General features: G+C 33.8%; 1 protein-coding gene and 1 pseudogene across 6 annotated transcripts in view; one reads left to right on the top strand and one right to left on the bottom strand.

The window, feature by feature from the left end:
- Window positions 1-242: 242 nt before the first annotated feature.
- Window positions 243-3,812, top strand: LOC134239320 (uncharacterized; annotated as a pseudogene).
- Window positions 3,813-7,550: 3,738 nt separating this feature from the next.
- The window catches only part of LOC134239351 (tubby protein homolog), a 42,738-nt gene continuing 23,305 nt past the window's right edge, over window positions 7,551-26,983 (bottom strand). For 4 of the 6 annotated variants that reach the window (XM_062721537.1, XM_062721527.1, XM_062721552.1 and 1 more), the window contains 14 exons: window positions 26,065-26,115; window positions 22,478-22,529; window positions 21,645-21,798; window positions 20,904-20,948; window positions 19,158-19,319; window positions 17,814-18,035; window positions 13,521-13,813; window positions 12,966-13,169; window positions 12,426-12,538; window positions 11,514-11,613; window positions 11,126-11,224; window positions 10,323-10,410; window positions 9,948-10,031; window positions 7,551-9,361 (listed from right to left, as the gene is read on the bottom strand). In XM_062721537.1, coding sequence (XP_062577521.1) covers window positions 9,228-9,361; window positions 9,948-10,031; window positions 10,323-10,410; window positions 11,126-11,224; window positions 11,514-11,613; window positions 12,426-12,538; window positions 12,966-13,169; window positions 13,521-13,813; window positions 17,814-18,035; window positions 19,158-19,319; window positions 20,904-20,948; window positions 21,645-21,798; window positions 22,478-22,529; window positions 26,065-26,115 — 1,801 coding nt within the window. In that variant the 3' untranslated portion in view covers window positions 7,551-9,227. The remainder of the gene's footprint in view (window positions 9,362-9,947; window positions 10,032-10,322; window positions 10,411-11,125; window positions 11,225-11,513; window positions 11,614-12,425; window positions 12,539-12,965; window positions 13,170-13,520; window positions 13,814-17,813; window positions 18,036-19,157; window positions 19,320-20,903; window positions 20,949-21,644; window positions 21,799-22,477; window positions 22,530-26,064; window positions 26,116-26,983) is intronic. The other 2 variants (XM_062721556.1, XM_062721545.1) reach the window with 2 other exon arrangements.

Raw genomic sequence — 26,983 nt, 5'->3', positions numbered from 1 at the left:
TTTCCAAGAGCAAAAGAGGGACTTTATCATTATAATCATAAGGGAGGCGGGGGTATCATTCAGTGAGCTCATTGCTTACAGTACCTCTAGATAGTTTTAAGGTATGGATAGGTTTACGTCGTTTGATTCCTTTTTTCAACATAAATATTATGTTTGAATCTATTATAATTGAATTCATATGGTATACATTGCATGCAGATTGATTGCTTGTAGATATATATATCGCACTTATCTAACATAGAATGGGAAAGGTAAAGATAACTTACAGAGGTCGACCTCCACAACTCTACAACCAATACAAACATCTGCAAAGGGCATAAACATGGCCCTTGACAATTCCAGAGATCGATGGGCTAAAACCACTTTATTTTTGTTTTATACGCTAACTTATTCATTTTCAGATGACATTATCTATGTACAGAGAATATTCCCCTAGCAGCCCACCACTTTTAGAGTGTGACACTGAAAAATGTGAAGGGTACTTTGAGACTTATTGCAACCATTGTCACCAAAGATTGAGTAAACACTACACAGATAAACATCAAAAAAGTACAGGAAAAAACAGAGACACACAGGTTATTCTACACATGTGGGAATGCTGAAATTTACAGAAGCTAAAGTTCCATTCCTAAGCTATGCACTGATGTCCTCGGTCACATCCTGGTGTGTGGTAGAAACAGTGACACTGTTCACCTCCTTGATCAGGATGGTCATTTCTTGTTGTCTCTATTCCTCACACGACAACAAGCGGTAGAGTTGGTGTTGGATAGAGCCTTATTGACCAGAAAAAAATAATACATCTACGTAATCTAAATTTTTTTATATATTGCAGAAAAATGTCGGATGAAAGGCCAACTAGCCTTTAGAACGATTCAATTTTTTTACTGCTTATTATTTTTGCTGGTAAAATACGACAGAAGATCCCCTTTAACACATATATTACATAACTATAAAGCGTTATGAATTACTGTGTACTTGTTACGTCTCCTCCTTAGAAAGGCTAACGGAATTATAAGGACAAATTAATCATTTATTGTTTAATATGAAGATATGAATATCGAATTGTATTGTAAATCAATATCTTATTCATGTAATGTAATGTAAAACTTATTCATTTTCAGATGGCTTCATCTAAAACGGGCCTTCCCCAAGAGCTCAACGCTTTTTAGAGTGTGGCTTTGAAGAATGTGAAGGAAATTGTTAGTTCTTTTGCATCCCTTGTCATCAAAGGTTGTGCAAACAATGCAGCGAGGAACATCTGAAAAGTCCAGAAAACAAGAACCATGGAACCATGAGGTGGTCCTTTACCAGCAACGTAAACGACAACTTCCTGTGGAGAAATGCAAGATCCACCCCACTAAAGTTGTGGAAATGCTCTGTGAAAAATGTCAAATTCAAGTATGTTCCAAATGTGTCACACAAAGAGAACATCGGGGGCATGTATTTACTGATCTCGAAATAATTTATGCAAATAAATATGCAGACTTTCAAGAGGATGTCTCCAAAATCCATGAGTATTTTCTACCCACATCACAGGATTTACAGAAAGAGATTAAAATAGATTCCTCAGAAATCAAACACATCATGGACAACATCAGAACATCCATGAAGACTGAAGGTGAGTCCCTGAAAAGTCTGGTGGACACAGTTATATCTGAGAACATGAAGCAGTTAGACCAGATAGAGCAATCACTGTTAGAAGATCTAAAAACCCAAGACAAGACCATGGATGATTACATCACTTATCTTAATAACCTTGTCAAAGAGCTCCATAGATGCCTGTCCTTTACAGAAACCAAGAAATTAATGTCTGAGATGAAACCAAAGATCTGATCCATACCAGAGACAACAAAACCAGTCACACCAGGATTTACTGCTGGTCAATACAACAAAAGCGATGTCACCAAATTATTTGGTAAAATACATGTCCCAACACTAAAGCAGAGAAGAGAAAAATAAGGTCCATTGAAAGTATATGGGCTACGATACAGCGATGAAACCTATACATAAACAAATGAAAGAGAGAAAGAAATCTGCCAAAAAGCAAAGATTGCCTCTATCTGCCTCTGTCACCAAGGTCAGGGAGTTCAATGTACCAGGTGCTGATGATGTACACCATGTTTCACTTGATCAATCAGACAGACTTTGGATCAGTGACAGGGATGGTAATCTTGTCCAAACCGATTTAGAGGGGAATGTGATACTGAAGCTAAAAACCATTGGTGGATATCAAGGTTACCACAAAGTCACACAGGAAGAGGATCTTATCTTTACAGACAAAGAAAATAAAGTCATCAATAGGATGACATATGGAATCCGGATAGTATGGAATCCGGATAGGGCCATGCAGTTCACTATCGCATCATCGCACCATCGAGGTTTGGGTTGATAATGCGATGACACGATAATGCGATGACGATGAAGCAATGGTGCGATAACGATGAAGTTATGTTGCGACAGTGCGATAACGATGAAGCGATGGCGCGATAAAGCGATGGCGATGGTGCGATAGCACGATGAAGCGATGGTGCGATAACACGATGTTGCGATAGTGATGGCACGATGGTGCAATGACGATGACGCGATGGTACGATGACGATGAAACAATATTCACTTTTACTCTATCGTTCTATCGCACCATCATCATCGCATTATCGCTTGATCGCATCATCGCTTCATCCATCGTTATCGCACCATCGCGCCATCGACCTATTAGTCGATACTCGATGGTGCGATAGTGAACTGCATTGCCCTATCCGGATTCCATAGGATAGGGCCATGCAGTTCACTATCGCACCATCGAGTATCGACTAATAGGTCGATGGCGCGATAATGAGATGGTGCGATAACGATGAAGCGATGATGCGATGACGATGGAGCTATGGTGCGATAGCGCGAAGACGATGATGCGATCAAGCGATAATGCGATGACGATGGTGCGATAGAACGATAAGGTAAAAGTGAATATTGCTTCATCGTCATCATACCATCGCGCCATCGTCATTGCACTATCGTGCCATCACTATCGCACCATCTTGTTATCGCACCATCGCTTCATCGTGCTATCGCGCCATCGCCATCGCCATCGCTTTATCGCACCATCACTTCATCGTTATCGCACTATCGCAACATAACTTCATCGTTATCGCACCATTGCTTCATCGTCATCGCATTATCGTGTCATCGCATTATCAACCCAAACCTCGATGGTGCGATGATGCGATAGTGAACTGCATGACCTTATCCGGATTCCATAATGACATGGGGTAATAATATCACTGTTTTCATTAAAACTGGAGACTGGGTACCACTCAGCATACACTCCTCCCACATCAATGGGGACTTACTGGTGGGGATGTTGAAATTTACAGAAGCTAAAGGACTGCTTAAAATGAGGAAGAAGAAAGTCAACTCACCCGATACGACAAGACAGGAATGGAACTACAGAACATACAGAGGGATAACAAAGGCCATGGACTGTATAATATACCATACTACGTCACAGAAAATATCAATGGAGATACCTGTGCATCAGACGTAAATAGAAAAGGAGTAGTGGTGGTAAATAAATCAGGACAACATAGGTTCTCCTACACAGGTCAGGAGTCATGGTTCTATCCCTATAGAATCTGTACTGATGTCCTCGGTCACATCCTTACACTGTTCACCTCCTTGATCAGGACGGTCAGTTCTTGTCTCTATTTCTCACACCACAAGAAGGGGTACACTTTCCCCGTAGTGTGTGTGTGGATGATAATCTCTATTTAGGACAATTCACCAACACACTGACAGTTTACAAGTATCTTAAGTGATTAAATGACTCTCATATTGTTTATTGTATGAAACTTTAAGCTGTCAAGTTAATTGTGTGCTAATTATAAATACGAGATTATAACTATTAAAATGCTTTACTAAAATAAAATGAAATATATCAGTTTGTCAAGAGGAAAGGAATATTTTAACTCTAAAATAAATATTTTACAAAACAGAATAAAAGCTTTTCAATAATTAATATTCGAACAGTTTATGTTCTACCAATTAAAATATTATAACTTAAATCCGACATTATAAAATACTAAGATAGTTATAATTAAGATCCTTTTCTGATCCTTTTTCTGGATTAATTTGAACAAATTTTTAAAAGTGTACATTTGAATTAGAATATTTAGCTTTAAAAAGTTCTAAATAGATAAAGCAATCAATTCTTTCACTACCCAAAATTTCAAAGAAAGATATATAAAAAAAATCTACTGAACTTGCATCATTAATTAATACCATCACGATTTTGGAATTGCATACAAAATAGACATAAACACTGATGACTTAAAATATAAAATATAAGTATTGAGATAGGCATAAGGATACTAAACATTCTTAGAATTTGTGACCCTAAGGAAAATGGAGAATTTGGAAAAACTGAGTTAAATTTGCGGATGGAGGTTCATCTTCTGAAGAACCACTGGGTCAATCTCAATCAAACATGGCATAAAGTATCCTTGTGTGATGGGAATTCAAGTTTATTCAAACGAAGGACCTTGCCCTCTTTGAAGGGGAGATAATTGTGAATCATTGAAAAATAAATGGCATCTTTTGAAAATCTTCAAAGATTGAAGAGCTGGGCCAAGAAAGATGAAACTCATGTGGAAGTATCCTCATGTAGTAAAAGTTCAAGTTTGTTCAAGACATGACCACCGGGGGAAGGGTGGGGCCACAATGGGGTATCAAAGTTTAACATAGGAATACATGGGATAAATCTTTAAAAATCTTCTCAAGAAGCACTGGGCCAGGAAAGATGAAACTCGTGTAGTACCATTAAATATTACACAGAAATCCCTGTTTGGTCATAATTTTATGGATTAAGCATCCTCTGTTAATGTTGATTTATGTTTGTTCAAATCATGACCCTCGAGGGTAGGATGGGGGCATATTTGGGGGTCAAAATTTTACATAGGAATACATGTACAGAATTTTTTTTTTAAAAATCTTATTCTCAGGAACAGCAATGCCATAAATGGTCATAGTTATATGGAAGCATCCTCTGGTAGTGTAGTTTCAAGTTTGTTCAAATCATGACCCCGGGGCAAGGGTGGGGCCATAATGGGTGATCAAAGTAGAATTGCATAGAAAAATCTTTAAAATTCTTCTTCTAAAAAATAGCAAAGCCATGCAAATCACAGATATATGGAAGCATCCAAGTTTGTTCAAATCATGATCCCTCTGGTGAAGAGTGGGGCCACAATGGGTGAACAATGTTTTACGTAGGAATACATTGAAAAACATTAATAATTCTTCACAAAAACAACAAAGCCATGATTGATCATCACTACAAAAGCATCAAAAAGGTAATGTAAATTTAAACGTGTTCACATTGTGACAATTCGAGAACAGAGGAGCCATTAGAGTGGATCATAACAAAGGAATATAAAGGCTTGATCAATAATAACTTTCGGCTTGATCAATAATAATTTTCATCTTATAAAGAGCAAAACCATTATGTGTCATATCAATTCAAAAGCACCGTTAGGAAGTGTTGTTTAAAATTTGTTCAAATCCCCCCCCCAACTTCTTCTAAACCCCATTTTATATTTTTTATTTTAAACTTTTCAATACTGATTTTTGTTTTTACCTAGCCAGATGCTCTGATGAGCGATGTGGCCCATGGGCCTCTTGTTAGAGTATATCTTTTTTACCTAACCTTTGAACTTTAGAATCTAAAGGGGTCCTATTTGGTGTTGTATAAATTTCATTCAAAAATCCCAAAGACTTTCAAAATATCGTTGGAATGAGAGTCATGAACAAACAAATTTTATGATTTCATGACATTGACTTTTTGAACTTCAAAATTACGGGTGTTTTCTTCAAACCGAAAACGATAGTTTTGAGACAGATAGACAGACAGCTAGACGGAATGACATTTGATCGACAGACAGACCCAAATCATTTTCCAGTGAAAGCAGAGGACAACATAAAAAATTTCATTACTTTTAAATGAAATGTATGTACACTTGTGCAAAATCAACCGTTCGTTAATCATTTTCATCTGTTTAATGCCCCCCCCCCCCAACAACAACAACAACACACACACACACACACACACACACACACACACACACACACGGAAAATCTGTGTAAAAAAAATTGAAATCGGTTACCTTCTTGCAAAACTGTTTTCTTAAGTTATTATAGCAACTTTAATACTAAATACCAACATTTTCCAATATTATATTTAGAAATACTATATTTTCTTGGCCAGTAAATAGCACTAAATACCGTATACTATTCTTTGTTCTACTAGGTATGTAAGAATCCCTAGTAAATATCAAGTCACACACATACACGTACATGTATAACAAAACAGGATGTAGATGTGGCACATTTTAATTTCGACAAACTGTGAAATATATAATGACAATGATAAATAAATGGTCAACTAAATAGAAACAAATAATAATCGTACAATCGATAGATACGTGGACGGACATTGTCTTTGTCAACACTATACACCAGACAACTTCTGATGTAAGGGTGGGGGATACAACTTAAGGAACAAAACTGAAATTCATTTCATTGTTCAAAACTAAAGTCATTTAATGATAAAATAATTAAAATCAATTATGTTGAAACTTTCTTCCTGTTTCTAACTGGTTTCAAGATACATTCAATGAAAATATAGAGAATAGATTTACATGATACTTAAATTTGGCCCAAAGAAGTGTTTTGAAGTTTCAATGAAACAAAAAATAATATAATCTTTGAAGATAAAATTGAAAAGAAAAGTAGTATTATTTGAATATTTTGTTTCTACACATGTGCTTCAAAAATTAAATAATATAACAATTAAGTCAAGTCTAACAATTTACAAAGACACAGCACAACTTCCTGGCAAATCATAGGAAACTTTAAAAAATTAAGTTCTGCATTATAAAATCAGTGCAAAATATTGTCATCAAAAAGACAAATAAGTTTTGTAAATGTTGAACCCCCTTTTTCTTTTACTCCTTGCAGGCAATAAAGCAATAAAGCAAAAAAAAAATAAATAAATAAATGTGAAAATAACAAATCACTGGGTAAGGGGGATAACTCTTGGCAATAGTTCAGAATTGCACTCAATTTGTAGTTTATTAAAACATAATTCTTGAATCAAGTATTAATACCCCTTGCACAAAGGAATACTTCTATATATTTAATATGCTTTTATACAAATAATAATTTTCATTCAATTTCATAAAAATGAAAATGGCCGAGAGCAGACTTTACAACTGATTTTTTAAAAGATAAATATGCCATTTAGTGTTAATTTAAATTTTAAAGTTTTATCAGTTCACATTCTTAAAAATTCTTCAAATCAACTTATTAACTAGTTGTTCACTCAATATGTATTTTTAAAAAAGTATAGCACTTTATCCCCAATATTAATAAATAAATTACTTCACACTAATACTGTACATATCACAACTAGATAAGAATAATAATAATTTAGGTAATAATTAAAAATATGGAATTTTTTTAATCAATGTAACTTCTCTTTAATATTTTTTCCTGGTGAAAAAATACAAATTTTGTCTGACATGTTTGAAATCAGAAAATCTTAATTTGATCAAATTTGGAAAAAAAATGTTTGTTTGTGCAAGTATAACAGTGAAATCACCTGAACTAAACACAACAGTAAAGGGACATCACTCTGTTCTGCCTCAAATAACAATCTACTGCTAAAATGTCCCCTCCCAAAAATAAGGTACTGTAACATCTTTTATTTGTCACTAGCATTCGTATACACTTCACAAACTTAAGTATTTTCGTGGCGAAAGCTGGCTTGAGAAATGATGTAACTAACATTCATAAGGATGTCTATAGAAATAGTATTTCTTCAGCCATAAATATTACTGAATATGGCAAATGTGTTTTCTTGCTAGTACAATGTTTTTAACAGTATCCAAGTGGGTTTAAGATAGCAGAGCAAGAGAGATGACAAAAATAAAAAAAGATTGCACAATTGGCAAAGCCAACACCATAACAACAAGTCATATACAATTTTTTTTGTTATAAAAAAATCACTAAAATATAATGTTACACATGTTGAATGTTTTTCCCCCCAATTTATCACAACCACAATATAAAATACAACAAACTGGGATTTTCAAGACTAATGGGGAAAAGGTCTGTTGCCACATGTTTATTTATATGTCATGCAACAACCATATGAAGGGGGTGGGGTATTAAAATGCCCATGTGATATGCATATGGACGGAAAAAAATAAGTCACAATTAGAGTACTTAGGAATCATTTGATATACAAAATCAAATCACAACACCTACATTTAAGCAAAAACACAGCATGAATATTCATATTTCAAACAATTCGATTGTGACCTTGATTATCATATTCATGAATGGTCATGTGATATTTTTTTATCACTTACAAATAAAAACTTTCATTCACATCTGTTAAAATAATCTAACAATTCAGCACAATAAAAATATTTAAAATATTTTCTAATATAATGTCAATTCTCTTAGAGAAAACACCACATGCTCAATTTCTGACAGAAACTGGAATCCCCTATGACCATATCTACTTATGAAGGAAATACTTCAGATCAGTTCTACGTTACAGAGAAGGAATTGTCTACACTTGGTTTTTTATGTACCATAGTCCACTTCAACTGTTCAAAAAAAGCAAAAGGGGGAAAATGTGTCCAGCATAAATAAAATGGTCTATGATATTGTAATATTATGAAAAAAAAATTCAAAAAACAAAGAAAGCCTTTTTACAACAGTTTTCAAATAGAAAAAATAAGGATTAACAATTCTAAGGAGTATATGTTGTAAGTCATAGCAAAGAATGTCCACTACTTGTTTTTCCTAAAGAATTTTTTTAAAATAATGAACACAAAATGAAGATGAGATTGAACACAGTAAAATGTGCATGCAGATTTCTGACCAAGTAAAATAGTTCTGAAAATTTCTGTAACGTATTCCTAGCATGTAATTTTTTAATCTTCAATTACACATATCCTTTATACAACTTATGATAAATATAATATGTGGACCCATTTTTTAAAATAAAAAGTGCAATTTCATAACCAAGTTACAAGTTATCACTTTCACACAAAAAGCAAAGAAACGCTACATTTATTGGCAAAGTTAAAAAAAAAATGATGAGATTGGATTGAGCTGTGATTAAGATGATGGTGGGTGGGGTGGAGATATTGGGGAGGGAGTAGGGGTTATTCACAGGCTAGTTTACTGTCAAAACTACTCAGTGCTATTCCAAAAGCTTGAACAGCACAGAGAGGGTAATTAAAATCCATGGTAAATACATCTTCTGCCACTCGACCAAACTGCATCACAATGTACTCAACTGAAAGCAAGAAGAGAGATGATCATTTTTTTTTTCTAGGTAAAAATATCTTTGACAGAATAAACTTGCATTTTTCTACAAACAAATTTTTTAAATTCCCTTAGAAAATTTACAAAATGGCACTACCATCATTACTGATATGAAAATATCAAAATGAAATTCTTCTGAAATCATCATTGGATATTAACCAAAAAAAAGAGAAAATTTTCACTGTTATTTAATTTCTGCTTTCACAGTATTCATACAAAAAATTGTCTTTTTTGAAATAGTTACTGTCGATTCCTAATTATACACTAGGAAAAAATTATTGCATAATTTCATGAGAATCATCTGTCACAAAATTGAGTTACTTGCTATTAATTTTATGGTGCTGAAATCCATGTAAATTCTCGTTTATTCATGCGAATAATTATTCTCGCAATCTGACATTAAAGAGTCTTTTCGCGATAATAAGTATTTGCAAAAAATAAGGAATTTACAGTACTTTAATATCTACATAGCATCGGCAATTCCTTCCTCTACCTTATCAATCTTGCTGAATAAAAAAGTGGAGTAAATTTACTGGCTTAAGCAGCCTAGTGCTTACCGTCATTGTCATGCACAATTTGGAAATTCTTTACAGAAGCCTGAGTGACACGTCCATGGAAATTTAGCACATATGATTGAGTCTCTACAACAACAAAAAATCGTTTAACAATTAATTGTTATATTCCAATTACTGTTATCAATTCTTTTCATAAGAGAACAGGGAATTAAGCAATGAACACAGATCCTGTACATTTACACTTTCCACATGTACAAGTGTAACTGTTCCAAAACAAGATCAGTAATGATTAATAACTCCCATTTCAAAATCGATTACATCAATAATCTTTTAGTAATTGGATTTCAATAAATAATGATGTATTGCAATATGTGTACTCCACTACTGTGTTGACTTAATTTCATTCTGACAACATACCATCATTCCAGACTGGAGTCTTGTTATGGAGCTCCAGTATATTCTCCATATTCTTCCTCTTGTATCTGTCAATCAAGCCGTCATTGTCCTACAAAACAACAAATCAATATTCATCTTAGTCAGAATCTCATTCATAGTATACAGTTAAGTCCGACTGGTCAATAAATTTCCAAACAAGGATTACTTATGACCTCAATAACACTACCAGTTTGATTATCTGTTGAGAATGTAACATTTTAAATGAATTATCATTCTAAAATTAGATTACTGAACAACTCCAAATGAAGATAAACTTTCTACTGCATGTAATGATTAGATTCCTACGCACCCCCCCCATCTTTATTCTTCATTTTTTCTCTCCCATTTCCATCACCTTCCCCCTTTTCTTGCTTCCAGAATTTTATAACAGTTTTTTTTTTTTTTTTTAAACAAATAGAAGTTTTTCTTGGAGGGCGGGGGGAAAGGGGGGGGGGGTAAGGGGGGAAAGGGCAGTCAATTGATGGTTCATCTTGGAGTCTTCAACTTTTGTCCACAACTCAAAGTTTGAGTATAATCATATAAAAGCAATACTAGTCCCCTACCTCCAAATTTTGCTTCTCAATAGAATTTTTAAAAGTTTAGGTCATGATTCCTTGAAAGTCAATGATCACAGAATTTCAAAGAAATGCAACCTTGATTTGTACCTCATCAAGGTACAGTCGCCTACAAAAATTAAGATTATCATCTGCACACATGGAATCCCTTTTTTATCCAAAGGAACTAATTCCATGGATTTTGTGCTTGTTTGTTTTGTTTTGACTTACAGATCTTGGCTTGATGTCTACTCGTTCATGGTCCAAATTCATTCCAGGAATAATAATGGTCATTTTTCTGGGTCCCTTGAAACCTAAGACATTTGTTTCCTGAAAAAATAAGTCAGAAATGGTATTATCAAATAAGTTACAAATTACCCAAATCTCACCAGTCCAAGAATTGGTATCTTGTGACATGTGAATCTTACACACACACACCCTCCCTTCCCCTAGCTTAAAATATATTCAATAACTAATTCCAGACTTAAGTAAATTATAAATAAACAAAAGATCATTGGTAATACAACAATAGTTGGGGAATAATGATTCAATTCATTGTAAATCAATGACACATTATTTGATATATAGAGATACAATAACATCTTCATTTCATACTTACATAAATAATTCCAACTAATTCTTTTCTAGCGTTTTCATAATTGCTTTTTGGGTTGTCACCATTGTCAAATAACGTGAACTGGGTACCTAATAAGTTGGCCCTAAAAAGTGCAGAGGAACGTAAGATCTTGGCAAATCACACACATATTGAAGAGAAGATAAAAAATAATTTATTAAACAAATCTTTCTTTACTGTACCCAACAGAAATTTAGGTCAAGCCAGCTACAGTAGACTGACAAATTTTTCTGACTTTTTACTTTAACGACAAGGTTCTTTAGTAGGAAATCTATTTATCTTAAAATACTTAAAAGTACTCTAGAATGGCATTTTCACTAGCAGTCAATTTTGTTTTATTATGCCAAAAATAAGTCCTTGCAGATAAAAAGTGTTTTTCTATACAATTCAAAAATACTGTAAAAGTTTAAACTTTAGCGAGACATAAATTTAGCAAGGTGTCCTTATAAATGGTATTTTCTTTTAATCAATATGCAGTTTTAACCATTTTAAAATGCACACAAAGGAAGTTATTACAAATAAAATGCAATCCATTTAGTTTTTAGCAATATTCAATTTTTGCAATCTCGAGATCTCAACACCCTCGCTAAAAATGTTGAAATTAAACCTTCACTAAAAATTCTGCTTATAAGGCACTGTAGATTTCTACAGATACACAAGGAATTCATAATCACAAAATTTAGCAAGAAGCACCACTCGCGCAATAAAATTACTCGCTTTCCTTTTTATGGTGTTGAAATCAATGTAAAATCTCTTAATCAACCATCAACCCACGAATCATTATTCTAGCGATTTAACGGTTAAGAGCCATTTTGTGATAATAAGTACTCTCATAAATTAAGGAATCTATAGTATACCAAACTTTTGTAAGTTTTTGACAGGGGAGGTAAGTGTTACCTGAGTTTTCCTACGTAGGCCTCGCCTCCCCTTGACAGATCTGTAGGGTCGGTGGAGATCAGGTAGTTTGAGGTTTTACTCTTCTTCCTCTTTCTACCAGCCAGTAAAAACACCTTAAAAAGGAATACACATGTAGAAACAGGGCAAAGGAGATTAAAACACCTAGAAACATGAACTCAAAAGCTTATACAGTAAACCTCAAATATAACGAAGTCACTGGGACCTATGAAATTACTTCACTATATCCGTAATTTGTTAAATTTATATAGCTGGGGATCCAAGGTAACTTTGCTATATCCGTGAATTCATCATCTCTGTGTTCATACTAAACAAGATTTACTGTACAAAGAAAACATTGCATACTGTACTGATTTGTGGTCAGGCTAACCCTTTTAATAAAATTTCACACAAAAGATGTGTACCCCTAATTATATCAATGTATTTACCTTAATTAGTAAAAGAAAACATAATAATTCATTAAAAAAAATTGTGATGCTTGTTTAAAACAACCTCAAAATGAACTTGCATTAAACCACTAACCTTTTTGCCATCATCTTTCTCTAAATGGAGAAAGTAAGTGGGATAAATTCCTCGATCCACACCTTTTTTGTCTCTTGTGATCCGGCACTTCATAACGTGACCTTGAGGGGCTGGCCTGAGGACAAAATCGTCCAGGTTTTCCGTGAGCTCTGGTGAGTAGTCTCGACCCTCCGCACCTCCTGGTGTATCGTCTTGATCATCATTCTGCAGGGGAAAAAAATTCAACCTCAATCAGTAATCAAAATTATCCCTAAAACATTCATAAAAAAATAGTGCACAGTTGCAAAGACAACTTAGGATTTAGGAAATCAATCATTTGTTGATGTAGTGATTGAAAGATTGATTATATCCTAAAAAAGATTTTTACTGTCGTGGGACTTGCTGGGTACTACAGGGGGTGGGAGTGGAGGTACTCAGACACCTTATTGTAGAAGGCCATTGTTTTGAGATTTTTACTGCTGAGAACTTGCTGGGTACTACAGGGTACTCACCTCATTATTGTAGGTGGCCATCTGTTTGAGATTTTTACTGCTTGGGGACTTGCGGGGTACTCACCTCATTGTTGTAGGTGGCCATCTGTTTGAGGTTTTTACTGCTGGGGGACTTGCTGGGTACTACGGGGGCACTGGTCTCATCCACTCCGTCGTCTTCCTCCTCCTCCTCTGGCTGCTGGAATCCCTGGACTGGCTGACTGCCCGCCTTCTGTCGCTGTTTCTGCTGAGCTGCGGGAGGTATCGGGGATCGCCCTCCAGAACGATCGCCGCTGGTACTAGGGGGCGGCGGCGGCCGATTAGGGGCAGCTTTTTTGTTTTTCTGCCTTTGGCCTTTGCTAGGTTTGTTTGAGTTTTCTGGAAATAAAAATTATAGTATGGTTAGAGAATGGAATCAAGGATAAATGGACGATAATAAAAAAAAAAATCATCCAAATATTTTGTCCTTAATTTGAAAAGCATCTTTATTTTTTTAAAGATATTTAATTTGCACATGTGAAAATGAAAAAAATCAACAATTCTTAATTTTTTTTAAAAAATCAATCATACAGAAGTTTTAACATGACTTTTTTTTGTTAGTATCTAAAGGAAACCAAGGATAATAAGTAACAATAGGAAAAAAATGGAAAGCTCTTACAATGAATTCTGTTGGCTTTTTATTACATAATTATCTTTAAAAAAATTTTAATGAATGTTAAAAGACGAATATTTTAAAAGTCTAACAGTAAAAGGTAAGCTATTTCTTAAAAAAGAAGAAAAAAATTAGAGAATCCTGAAAAAGAAATTAAATAGAAATGCACTCATTCATATCTCATAAACACCTTCTTGTTGAACTCTTAATTATTATATACAAGCCAGGGTAGTATATTAAACAAAGGTTTGAGTTGGAAAATGGGGTGGGGGGTCCCAAGTCACAAGTTCTTTATATATCAATCAAATCTCTGGTCCATTGAACACTAATCACAAATAAATGCATGATGAAAGCATATGATCCATCAGGAAACATATTCTACCAATACCTATGATCATTATTGTAAACTTAGATACTGGAAAATCAAACTCAAAGTTCTTACAATAACAACTTGTCAGGGAAATCTCAGCTCCAGTGAATGTATCAAAATAGAAGAAAATACTCCAAGGTCATATCATAACTCCACCATCCAAAAAGCCAAAGAAAACCATGTGTTTGGTAATTATAATAATCAGTACAATTTTTTTTTTCTTGTAGGTATTGAGACTACATGGACCAGATACAAGTAGCTGCAACATTCAAATGTTACAGTCTAAAAGGTGTCCTACTATTATACTAGTATGTAAAAAAATTAATTTTCATTTCACTTTCAATAAATCTCTAGTGCTACATGTAAAACCAGTCCATACTGGTCTTTCAGTGTTCGGTAACAACAATAATAGCATATGTCATCATCAACAGGTGAATGCCCCCATACACTGTACCCAACGTGTTTACATTTTTACCTTCCAGTTGACGAGCCAGAATTTCCTCTTCATCTGGATCATAATGAAATGCTTCGTTAGTCCTGTACGCACTCTTGTAATCGGGAGAATACTGCCCACCCACAGAATTGGCTTCTGCCATATTTATGTCCTTTTTTTCACTTAATACAACTCCAAATGGGCTTTCTGCCTTAGAATTCTCACATTATGAGAGAGTGTGACCAATGGACAACACAGTGCGAAAAGGGTTTTTTTAAAAAAAAAAAGCTTCCCAGTGTGATATTTTTCTTTTGACAGGTGAAGGAACGAGTTCAGAAATGGCTCACTTCCTGTTAATTAGCTATAATCAATTCCAGCAAATTAAGCAAGAATCAATGCAACTCAATTTATCCAAGCAAGGAAAAAAACATCAACTCATCCTCGATCAATTGCAAAAACTTTGCCCCTATTCTTCCGATACTTTTTCCTCTTTTAATTTTGTTATTAAATACACAATTGACAAGCCAGGGCATGCTAATCAATGTTATAAGATCTCCTCTGCCAAAAAATGGATGTTCACCGAGCATGCATTAAGGGAAAAAAAAGGAACCCTTTAATAACAGTTTAAATGCTTTTGGAACCAATTCGATGAATAACGTCACAGTATGTCGTCTTGTGAAATGTCTATAATATACCTCTGGTAGTGCCTCTCCAAGCAGAAACACTGTAGACAAAAAAAAAATCTGTGATCTTATGCTCTGGAAGACGTTACACAAAATAACGTTACTGAAACTTTTGGCTTGTCTAATGATTAACTTGTGACCTTGTCTTGTTTTAATGTGGTCAAGTAAGACAAATATCTAATGTTTGTTTTCACTGATAATTGCTTATCAGGGACATTAATCACACGAGTCCAAATTTCATTGATCAGGACAAACATTTAATGTTCAATCACATTATTCAAATATCTTTAGCCAAGCTAGAACTTCAAAGAAAGAAGAAGATATGCATCACTATAGAAATGATGCACATAGGACAATCAATATTAGAAGAATATGGAAATATCCAGTTAAAAAACTTTTCCAATTTGCCAATATTACTTTTGTTTGATTTTTTTGCAAGATAGCATACTTCAGTTTTTATTGTACTGTTATCGAGAACAACTAACTTTTTGATCATCACTGAAAAGCAAATTAAAGAGCCAAAAATGCACATATGAAATAAACATTTAAAAAAAAAAAGGGGAGGGGGAGATAGAATTGTGTATTCCTGCAGAAAATAGGTCAAACATTTTACTTTAATCAGTATTCAAACATTCATATCAACCTGTCTCTCACTGAATGCAACTCCAGACTGATAGCTGCCATGTTACATAAAGGAATGTACAAGTAAGAAAGAAGATATGCCCTTTTGACCCTATAGTTAAATACCTCCAGTCCTGGACAGGACATAAGTGCATTTGAATACAAGTCCTGAACAGTACAAAGTCCATTTGAGTACCACCAATCCAAAACAGGACATAAGTCCATTTGAATACCACCAGTCCATGATACAAAATAAGTCCATTTGAGTACATGTACCACCAATCCCCAAAGGACATAAATCCATATGAATACCACCAGTCCATGATAGGACATAAGTCCATTTTAATCCCACCAGTCCATGACATGCAACAAGTCCATTTCAATACCACCAATCCCCAACAGGACATAAGTCCATATGAATACCACCAGTCCATGATAGGACATAAGTCCATTTGAGGACCACCAATCCACTGCAGGACATAAGTCCATTTGAGCTACTGCTATGGATATCAGGAGACAAAGGTATATGTTGCAGACAGCAGCCATTGCTCATTTACAAGTACAATGCAGCCTAGGACATATTAAAGTGGAATACGCATTCGACAGAATGCTCGAGGTATTTTACTAGGACTTGAACCAACAACCAAAGAAAGGATAGAATTTTTCATTTAACCACTGGAATAAAAAAAATATGTTGACCTTAATGTCAGGAGATTTGATCTGTATGTTAAATTTTTGTTCCCAAACTTAAGTAACTTTCAAATATAGACCACAAACACATAAAGATTACTTTTTCTCAAATACTTAGAACTACCCACAAGGCTTTAAAAAGTTGATGTTTTTGTTTTTCACAACAATAATGGGGAAGAAAAAAAATTTCAATATTATGGTTAATAACTAGGCTGAATATTTTTCAAGTCCAAGTCACTTTAGGCAAACACAGAAAATACATATGACCACATAATACAAAATCACTTGCCTATAGATAGTATAAATATACACGTGAACATCTGCAACAAGCAATTATCATAGGTTTCTACTGATAAGCAACTAAATGCATGCATAAACTACTTGTTACATCTCAGGACATGGTAATAATAAAGAAAACTATAACAGTGTTAGTAAACCCCTCTTAAAAACTGAAAAATTCTCCCACCAGAAGTGTTAGTTTAAGTGTGACCGCTTAGATTCAAGTCTGTGATTCTCAACTTTAAACTTATAATAGCTAAAATTTTATGAATAAATAATTTTAGGTGTAGTAACAGAAAAAAACATCTTCATTTTAAATGCTTAAATTGTTAATTTTTTTCCAATATTATGGCTGAGCCTTTTAAGAAACCAGGAAAATATGAATTATATATATATATATATATATATTTGAATTATATGTTAACTTTATATGAAAATATGAAAATTGAAAAAAAAAAATTTAAATAATTTTTAGCTTTCATCTCAGTCGATCGGATGTTCCCTTTCTCCCTTTAAAAAAACCCCGCCATCATTCAGAACTGAATAAATAACAAAAAACTAACGCTACAACTAGCGGTGTTATAAAATGACATGTTAGCTATACAGGCCCGCAGCAACAAGACACTGGAAGATTTAGGTTCAGGGTGTACCTGCATCCAACATGGGGATATCGTCCACATCGGAATCGTTGTCTGGCTGTCGGTCGTCCGCCCCCGTGATCATGATCTCGGGGGTGCGGGATCGTGACCCGGCATTCTTTGAGAGGGAGGAGGAGGAGGTATTTGGAGTAAGGGCCGTCCACTGCCCTCCGCCCCCTGATTTGCCCGGGCCTTTCTTGTTTTTGTCTTTCCGCCTTTTGTTTGATTCCTCACCTAATGTTTTGGGAGATGATCATGAGAACTTATTTTTTTTTCGTTTTTTTTTTATTTTTAAGTCACACTTAAGAAATTTTGGAGCCAGAACTTTAATTCGAAACTAATTGCTAGATCAACATTCATAACTTTTTTGATGATATAAATCACATACTTCCATTGTCTAAATAAAATAAGATAATAAATACATATACATTCCTCATTGAAAAAATTACATGCATAACATAGAAAGCATACGGGTTGATAATTTGAAGTTAACATTTATATAGGTTTACAATCATCATGCAATTAATTCTCCTTTTCCTATGTTTCCTTCCCATCACCAATAATAATAATATTAGATTAAACCATATATAGCACCAAATTTCTTTCCAGAGCTACTTAAATTCTGCATTGAAGGTCAGTTTTTCATAACTGACCCAGCCATATTTCATGTTTCAACTGTGTAAATCCTAGCAAAGAAAGTATTCTAAAACCATGATAAAAGCCAGTAAGAACTTTATAGTCACTGTCATACATGTTCTTAACATAATCATAACAGAATGTAGCTCATTGTTTATCTAAAACCACAGCAGAAATAGCTAGCTTACACCGATAAACTAAAACCATAGAACTTATTTCACTGCTATACTGAAACCATGTAGCAGAAAATATTTCACTTTTATACTGAAACTAATATCAGAATCTAGAGCTCACTGTTATACTAAAACAATAGCAGTACAAAATATCTCTCAATCCAAACAGAATTTAGATTCGTAATACGCAAATGACACCTGGACCATAGTGACATATTTTTTCCAAATAACAGCAACAGAAAATTTTGAAACATTTAATGTACCGGCCGGTAGAATTGAATATACAAACATTCAAATGAAAGTACACCCAAATGAGTTCATGGGCAGCTACATTCAAGTCTGAATGAAAAAAAAAATATGCGACAACTAAATTTCAAATTTATGAGATTTAATTTCTTTTAAGTTCCTTCCTCGATTTTTCACAAAACTTATGTATAAGCCCTTATAATCTTCAAAAAAAAAAAAAAAAAAAAACATCCCCACATTTTGAATGGAAAAAATACATTCAACCATCGTTATTTTTGATTTAGTGGTCTGGCTCCCCTACCTTGATTTATGATGGGAATGTCCTGGATATCGCTATCTGGGTCGTCGCTGTAGCTGTCCTCCGTTACGTTGAGGACCGGATACGAGCCGTCGTTACGACGAAGGTTTGGCGAGTGGCTACGAATTTCCTCCTCATCCTCGAAACCCGCAGGACCGATGTATTCTACAAAACACGAAATATGACGTGAGAATATTTAATTGAAGGTCATCACTCAAATAAATAAATCATGATTAATAATCATTGATAATTGTATTAATATCATTGCTTTCAATTCTCATTCATAATATAAATTTCATAAGATTAATTTCATAAGATTTTTTTAGTAAAAAATTCAAATTTAAACCATATAAATATAGATTCAAATTACAATATTATAATGAAATTTCAATATTCAAAATTAGGATCACTATAATCTCAACTTAAAAAAAGAAAAAAATATACATTGTTATGAACTGATCCTTATAAGTTTACTGATAAGTCTTATGTGAGTATGCAATATAATACGTAAATATAATATATACAAATACATTACTAAAAGCCTGTTTATTTACTCCTTCCTCCGATTTTTTTTTTAAGAAAGAAAATCTCAAAAGAAGTTAAATTAAAAAATATAATGATTTTGAACAAATAAAAAACAAAAAGTTAAGTTGATAAGTAATAACATTTTTACAGTCAATATTTTACAGATTAAAGTGGTATTATTTGAAATACATGCCTTGTACATGCCTATCTAAAAATTTCATATAGTTTTAGACCCTCAGCTAAAGAGCATCAGTCTGTTCAAGAAATCTTCAGATAGAAGGCATATACCAGGACCATGTTGCCTGAAGATACTGCTGTTGGTGACTTGATGATATATCATACAGTGTTAAATTTTATGAAATCAAAGAGGAATACCGGTGAGAGGGATTTCCCCCTGATGATGATGAACAGAAGAGCCCTTAATGACTCAGGTTAGCATTGTAGCCCATGGGCTTCTTGTTAATGTATCCTTTGAGATTTTTAAAAAAATTATTTATGATATTCATTTCGAACCCCATTTACTCAAAGATGCTTTGTGCTAAGTTTGGTTGATATTGCCCTCGTGGTTTTTGAGAAGAAGGTGTAACTGTGAAGAGTCATTGTCAATGATGACTACATCAATAACATACAAACTTCTATCAGAAAAGCATTTGTGCTCAGGTGAGCTAAAAATATTTGATGGCATACAATTAATAGAAATTATTTTAAGTAATATTCATAATTAAAGAATAAATATGTTGCTTTTGAGAGAAAATGACAAATTTGAAGTATTTCATTACAAGTTTTTTTTTCTGCTATGTCAAAGAATAGAACATGCCATCATGCCGATATGCCAATAGATAAGGCTGTACCTTAATACTTTTCTTGTCTGTTAGCATGATCGTGACAAAAAAAATGAAATTGAGAATTTCTGTGGATGAGCTCTGTTCATGCAAAATGTGATTAGATTGTCAAAGAAAACTAGATTTATTAATTAAGGACCTTGGAAAGAAAAGGGGTAGGGATGGGGAGATGGAGGGGGGCATTTAAAACTTAATATTGAAGATCTGCAGTCTTCAAATGTATCACATATTAATCTATTGAGTACTGGACTATAATTACTAGGCCATTCAAAATAAATGCTACACTGGACTGAAACTTGTTAAATTCATATTACACACTAGCTTTCATGCTGGAAAGATTTAAGTAGCCAATTCATGCAAGTTCTAATAACGTTTCACTTACCATGCTCATGCTTTTCCAGTAATTTCTTTTTTGACTTGTTTTTGGCTATATTACAATAAGAACTATAATACCAAAATAAACACTTTCCAATACAGGGGGGGAGGGGCACAATTTAATTCCCTTCTATCAATTGAAAGTAACTAGGGAAAGATAGGAAAACTGTATTTTAAATGATAAACAGAAGTAAATCACTATGATAAGTTATATTCTTGAATTACATACAGACTTTCGTCTAATACTAAATTTGAGAGCTCTCTTCATCATCAATGATGATGAAAAATGATAATGGAAAAAGGATGACAAATTCACATGCACTGTGCTAAATGACAACAGAATTACAGTCAAGTGTTCACAATGGACAACACAAGTGTTCAATCGAAACTTTCTTTTTCTAATAATTTCAGTCTTGCTGTATGTATATATATCAAATTACTTCATTGCTATCAATCTCTCTCATTACATAATAATGTTAAAGATGAATTAATCATTATTGAAAATTAACTTATTTTGATCTTTTTTTTTTGGTTGTATTTTAACTTCTCTAAATCTACAAAATCTTCATTTTCAATAATCCATTATAATCTTACATGTCGTAAATTTCACTTCAAAACATTAATTAATTTCAATTTTGTAAATCTCATGAAACAAATACTCGACAACTAAACATATAGCCAGTTGTGCTCCTATTATAGACACACAAAGCTTTAGAATGACACAGATCAAGAACTGTTGATATGTTACCATGGAGATTTGTAGGGGTGGACGGTTTAGACCCCACAAGGGGTTGTGTTTCGCTGCGATGTTTGCGGCCTGACGTCGGCCGACTGTCGGGGTTGTGTTGTAATATTCCTAACTGCTGTCTCTTTTTCCGAGATTGTTCTTCAATTCGCCTTCTCTGAAAAGATGGAAAATATCGAAATTAGGAAAAAAGAAAACCTCTGCTTCAAAGTGATACTTTTTATGACCTTAAATCATCTCTTCTGAATCAAAAGTGTGTTAGCTATTAAATACTCCCCCCACGTTCAGAGACACTAATAAGTACAATGATAAAAGCAGAACCTATTTTCTACATGCTTTTCTTTCATTCTAAATGTGACATCTGATATGTTTTGCTTCATGGTTGGTCATGAGCAATTTTTCACTTCATAAATCTCAAGTACATATTAAAAAGACATAAGAAAACATTGGCTAAAATCAAATTTACTTCTACATTAAAAAAAAACGCAACACACCTCCAAAATTAAATGTTATGTACATATATTTTCTTCAATACTTGAAAGTAAGTTGCAATTTGACTAGAATCACTATGGCAAAAATGATTTTTATTTTTAGATTACATGACTGTTTGCTTTTATTGCCTATCCAATTGCATGTACAACCTTTCAAGTATGTAATAAACTTTTCAATTAAATCCATTGTTTTTATGACTTGGCTTCATTAGGCATTCTAGTTTTACCGGTATTAGAAGACCAGAAACTAGCTTTCTTACAAATTTTATTCTTGACAATTTCATCTAGAAAACTTTTTTTCCAAAGAAAAAGTTCTGTCCTGCTTATGAAAATCACCAAACATACCTCTTTTTCCAACTTCTTCTGTTGTACATTGAAGTTATCATGATCTTGAATGCTGAAAAAACAAACAAAATCCTTGAATATCAAAAAATGCTTTTATTTTGCATCAAAAAGAAGCTTGAGTGATAGATTGTTGGGTTTTGAACCCCATGTCTCCCTTCCGACTCCGATACTGATCAAAATGCTTTGGTAGTCTTAGTGAAAGATAAGACCTTAACACAAACTAGAAAACTGACCAGTCAGCAAGGGCCCCACTGAGGGGTAGAAATATAAGGGTGCAGGCTCACTGAATGAGAGTTTTACTTGATTACATTTTTTTTAATATATGAAGATTGTAAGTAACAACTGTATTTTTGAAATTTCAAGATATTTCCTGAATGTCCAGACATAGGTAATCAGAGATTACAGAGCTCACCTCAACGAATGTTGTCTTTAAGTAAGGCAAATTAAGTCACACAATTAACCAACAAAAAGTGTACATCCAAAAATGCAAAATTTATGCAATTTTGATACTTTGGAATATACCTATATAAAAACTTAAAACTAGTTCATCATGAAAATCTAATTAAAATCCAGCATCTGAAGCAAGATTGAGAGTTTTTATCCCTTGATGCATCATTTGTGCAACTTTGGTTTATATAAGCCTTATAGTTTCTTGGTGATAGACCTGCACCCATAACTTTTACGAGGTCTATTATCTGGAAAATGTATGTCAAATTCAGTATCTGAAGCAAGTTCATTAGTGTGCATCCTAAGATGTATCATCCATGCAAGTTTGTTCAACATAGAGCTCAAAGTTACATGGAATTGAAACCTGTATAAAAAACTAACCTTTTCACTAATCCGGAAAATGTAGGTCAGATTCAGCTTCTGAAGCCAGCCTAGTAGAATGCACCCTTAGATGTACCATCCATGCAAGTTTGGTCATTATAGGGCTCAAAGTTACTTGGAAATGAATCCTGCACCATAAACTTTAATCTGTTTACTCGTCCAGAAAAGGTAGGTCAGATTCAGCATCTGAAGCAAGTCTGGTAGTATGCATCCTAAGATGTACCATCCATGCAAGTTTAGTCATTATAGGGTTCATAGTACCTTGGAAATGAAACCTGCACCAAAAATTTTAACCTGTTCACTCAACCGGAAAATGTAGGTCAGATTCAGCATCCGAAGCAAGTCTTGTAATATGCATCCTAAGATGTACAATCCATGCAAGTTTGGTCATTATATGTCACATAGTAACTTGGAAATGAAACCTGCACCAACTTCTTTAATCTGTTCTCTCATCTTGAAAATGTAGGTCAGATTCAGCATCCGAAGCAAGACTCGTAGTATGCATCCTAAGATGTACAATCCATGCAAGTTTGGTCATTATATATCTCATAGAAACTTGGAAATGAAACCTGCAACAAAAACTTTAACCTGTTCACTCAACCAGAAAATGTAGGTCAGATTCAGCATCCGAAGCAAGTCTAGTAATATGCATCCTAAGATGTACCATCCATGCAAGTTTGGTCATTATAGGGCTCATAGTATCTTTGAAATGAAATTTGCACCGAAAACATAAACCTGTTCACTCATGCGGAAAATGTAGGTCAGATTCAGCATCCGAAGCAAGACTGGTAGTATGCATCCTAAGATGTACCATCCACGTAAGTTTGGTCAACATAGGGCTTATAGTTACTCGGAAATGAGACCTACACCAAAAACTGCACCAAAAATGTTAACCTGCACCAAAAACATTAACCTGGTCATTCCTTTGCTGAAATTGCAGCATCTGAAACTTTGACTGGTACAATGAAACACACTAGAAACATCTTCCATGCATGTCTAATCAATATAGGACATAGAAGTACTTAAAAAGAAAACTGCTCCAAAAAACTTAACCTTAACCCGGGACGCCGACGCCGAGGGTATCACATAAGCTCCCCCCAACTTCGTTGAGGTGAGCTAAAAACCTGTAAATAGTAACCTTGTATGAACATAAAACAGGGAAAACCTCATGTCTTATAAAAAAAAAACTAAATTTAATGTGTATTTAAAAAAGATTTAAGCCAGTGTTTTATAAATTGCAAGCCTTCAGTGAATTACAAATATCACCCAGGGTTGACCTCAACTTCAAAACAAACATCAGTTGCAGACACTGACAAAATTGTTCATTAATCTTCATGTAACAGATAAAGATAAGCCTCTAAATTTTCTGCAGCAAGCAAGATAATTAATCCCGGGGGATTAATTGTACTGCATGCTCTCCCATCCTTTTCTTCTAAATTCACAATAAGAATTTTTTTCAGCACTGATAGAATGGGGTTATTATCTGATTTTCTGTTAAAATTAACAGCATTAATGCAGCAAAAAAATTAAATCAAATAAATAATTAAAAAAATAAAATTATAATAATAAAAAAGGATATCTTAATATATATCCTGATTTTAGAATTCAATTATGAATAATATTATCATAAATTGTTGTGTACAGTATTTTAACCAAAATAAAGTATGAACATTATTTTAAATCCATATTTCAAAGAATGTACACATCATTCAAAATTGACCTTAACTTCAAAACAAAGTTCATTGCAGACAGAGGCGGTACAGTAATTAATCTCAATGTGACAGATAAAGATAATGCTTAGGATTTTCTTCATGTGGAAGGTTAATTAATCCCAAAGGACAAATTGCACAGCCTTCCCAGTTTACAATGGTAACATTCTCAGCAGTTATCTCTCTTTGCCCATTCATTCTTATGCATAGTTAAGGAATATACCCCACCACCCCAGCTCCAAACCAGAAGACACAGAGAACCCAACTTAGCATCAAAATATGTATTTCTGCCTACTGAACTACCATACCAAATTTGAACCTGATTGGGCAACCTTAAAAAAAGTTATTAGAAAAAAACAGAAAATTTGTGGACGGAAGAGTGACAGACGGACAGCTAGACAGACAGACGGACTATAGGGCACCCGCAAATCTTTGCGGGGCCCTAATAAGAGGCCAAATTTGCCCAACAAAGTACAAGCATATACATATCACTACAGTACTATGTTTAAATATGAAAGGCAGTTGCTCCAAGTACCCCCCCCCTTTCCAAGTAAGGGGCATGATATAAACAAACTTGCATCTTAAGCAGGTTTTTTAAAAAGACGAAATTAATTTTTTTTTAATAAATTCTTAGATATCTCCCCTTGAATGACAACATGGGCATTTAAATGAACAAACTTGAAATCCCTTTTTGCAAGTTAGGTTGAAATTGGCTCAGTCAGGTTCTGGAGGAATATAACAATGAAAAAAGTTTATAAACTTCTAAACAGACTGATAGCATGTGACATCTGACAGGCAACAGACGAACACACAGTTTGGCACCAGCTACTTTTCAATCAGAAAAGCTCAATTGACCAGCCACTTATATTCAATAAGAAAAGCTCACTTAAGCCTTTATCCCAAAGGAACCAAAAAACTAACAGACAATAAGGAAAGGATTTATATGGTCACCAGTAGACAACGCAATAATGAAAGACAGATCTTTAGGTGAAACTTTAAACAGCCTACCTGACCACTATCTATATTTGATTAATAAAGTTGACTAATTACCTGCCAGGTGGGCCACTCATTGTCCACTGATGATTCTCTTCAAAATCTTGTCTGCAAATAAAAGAAAAAAAAAGTTCTATAAATTATCATACAATATAGTCATTTAACCTTTCTATCAACATTTTACAAAATTAACTATTTCCTGAATCAATGCTTTCAATGATGGAGTCATAAGCATGTGATGAAATCAAACATGCATGTACATTTACATAACAATACAACGTACTGTAATAGTTATGCTTTCAGTGCAGTTGGTGACAAAATACATTTAATGATTTTCTGATGCTTTTATCATACACACTGCCATAAATAAGTGCCTCAAAGGGAAATACCTTTTTTCTCTAATACACACTGCCATTATTTTTATAACAATGCACATTAATTGTCTAACACATCATTATATCGTACTGTACTTTTGAATAATGGTTTTCAATGAGATTAATGCTAGCCTCAGAATTTGTTTTTTAGCTTAAAGTACAAAAACAAAATCAATAGGTCTCAATAAAGAGGGTGAAAATTAATATCTAGTCTAAAAAAAAAAGATGGGGCAAATACATTCTCTTATTTTTCTTCCATGTTTCCCTTTACCATCATGCCCCCCCCCCTCCATCCCAAGTATGAGGGCACAGGCACATGGGATTCCCAAATATTTTTTTAGCATATAGTAACTGGTCCTTTATAAATATAAGATAATTACAACCATGAAACTATCTATGAATAAATAATAACATTTTTTCAGCAAACTTATAACTTACTTGATTTAATCAAGGCAAATTGGCTTTTCTTTCAGAAAAAAAAATCAATATCCTTGTGTTAGAATAAAACAATACACTGAATTAACACACTTTTTGATTAGGTCACTTCTAATTTCCCAAGGCATTAGGCAAGTTCCCTGTTCAAAGTAGTTCTGTTTAAATAA

The sequence above is a fragment of the Saccostrea cucullata genome, unplaced genomic scaffold, assembly GCF_032062105.1.
Source record: "Saccostrea cucullata isolate Sc308-1 unplaced genomic scaffold, CSIRO_AGI_Scuc_v1 ctg5838, whole genome shotgun sequence".
Lineage (NCBI taxonomy): Eukaryota > Metazoa > Mollusca > Bivalvia > Ostreida > Ostreidae > Saccostrea > Saccostrea cuccullata.
Note: the sequence above shows the minus strand (reverse complement) of the source record. Positions and strands in the feature narration are given on the sequence as shown.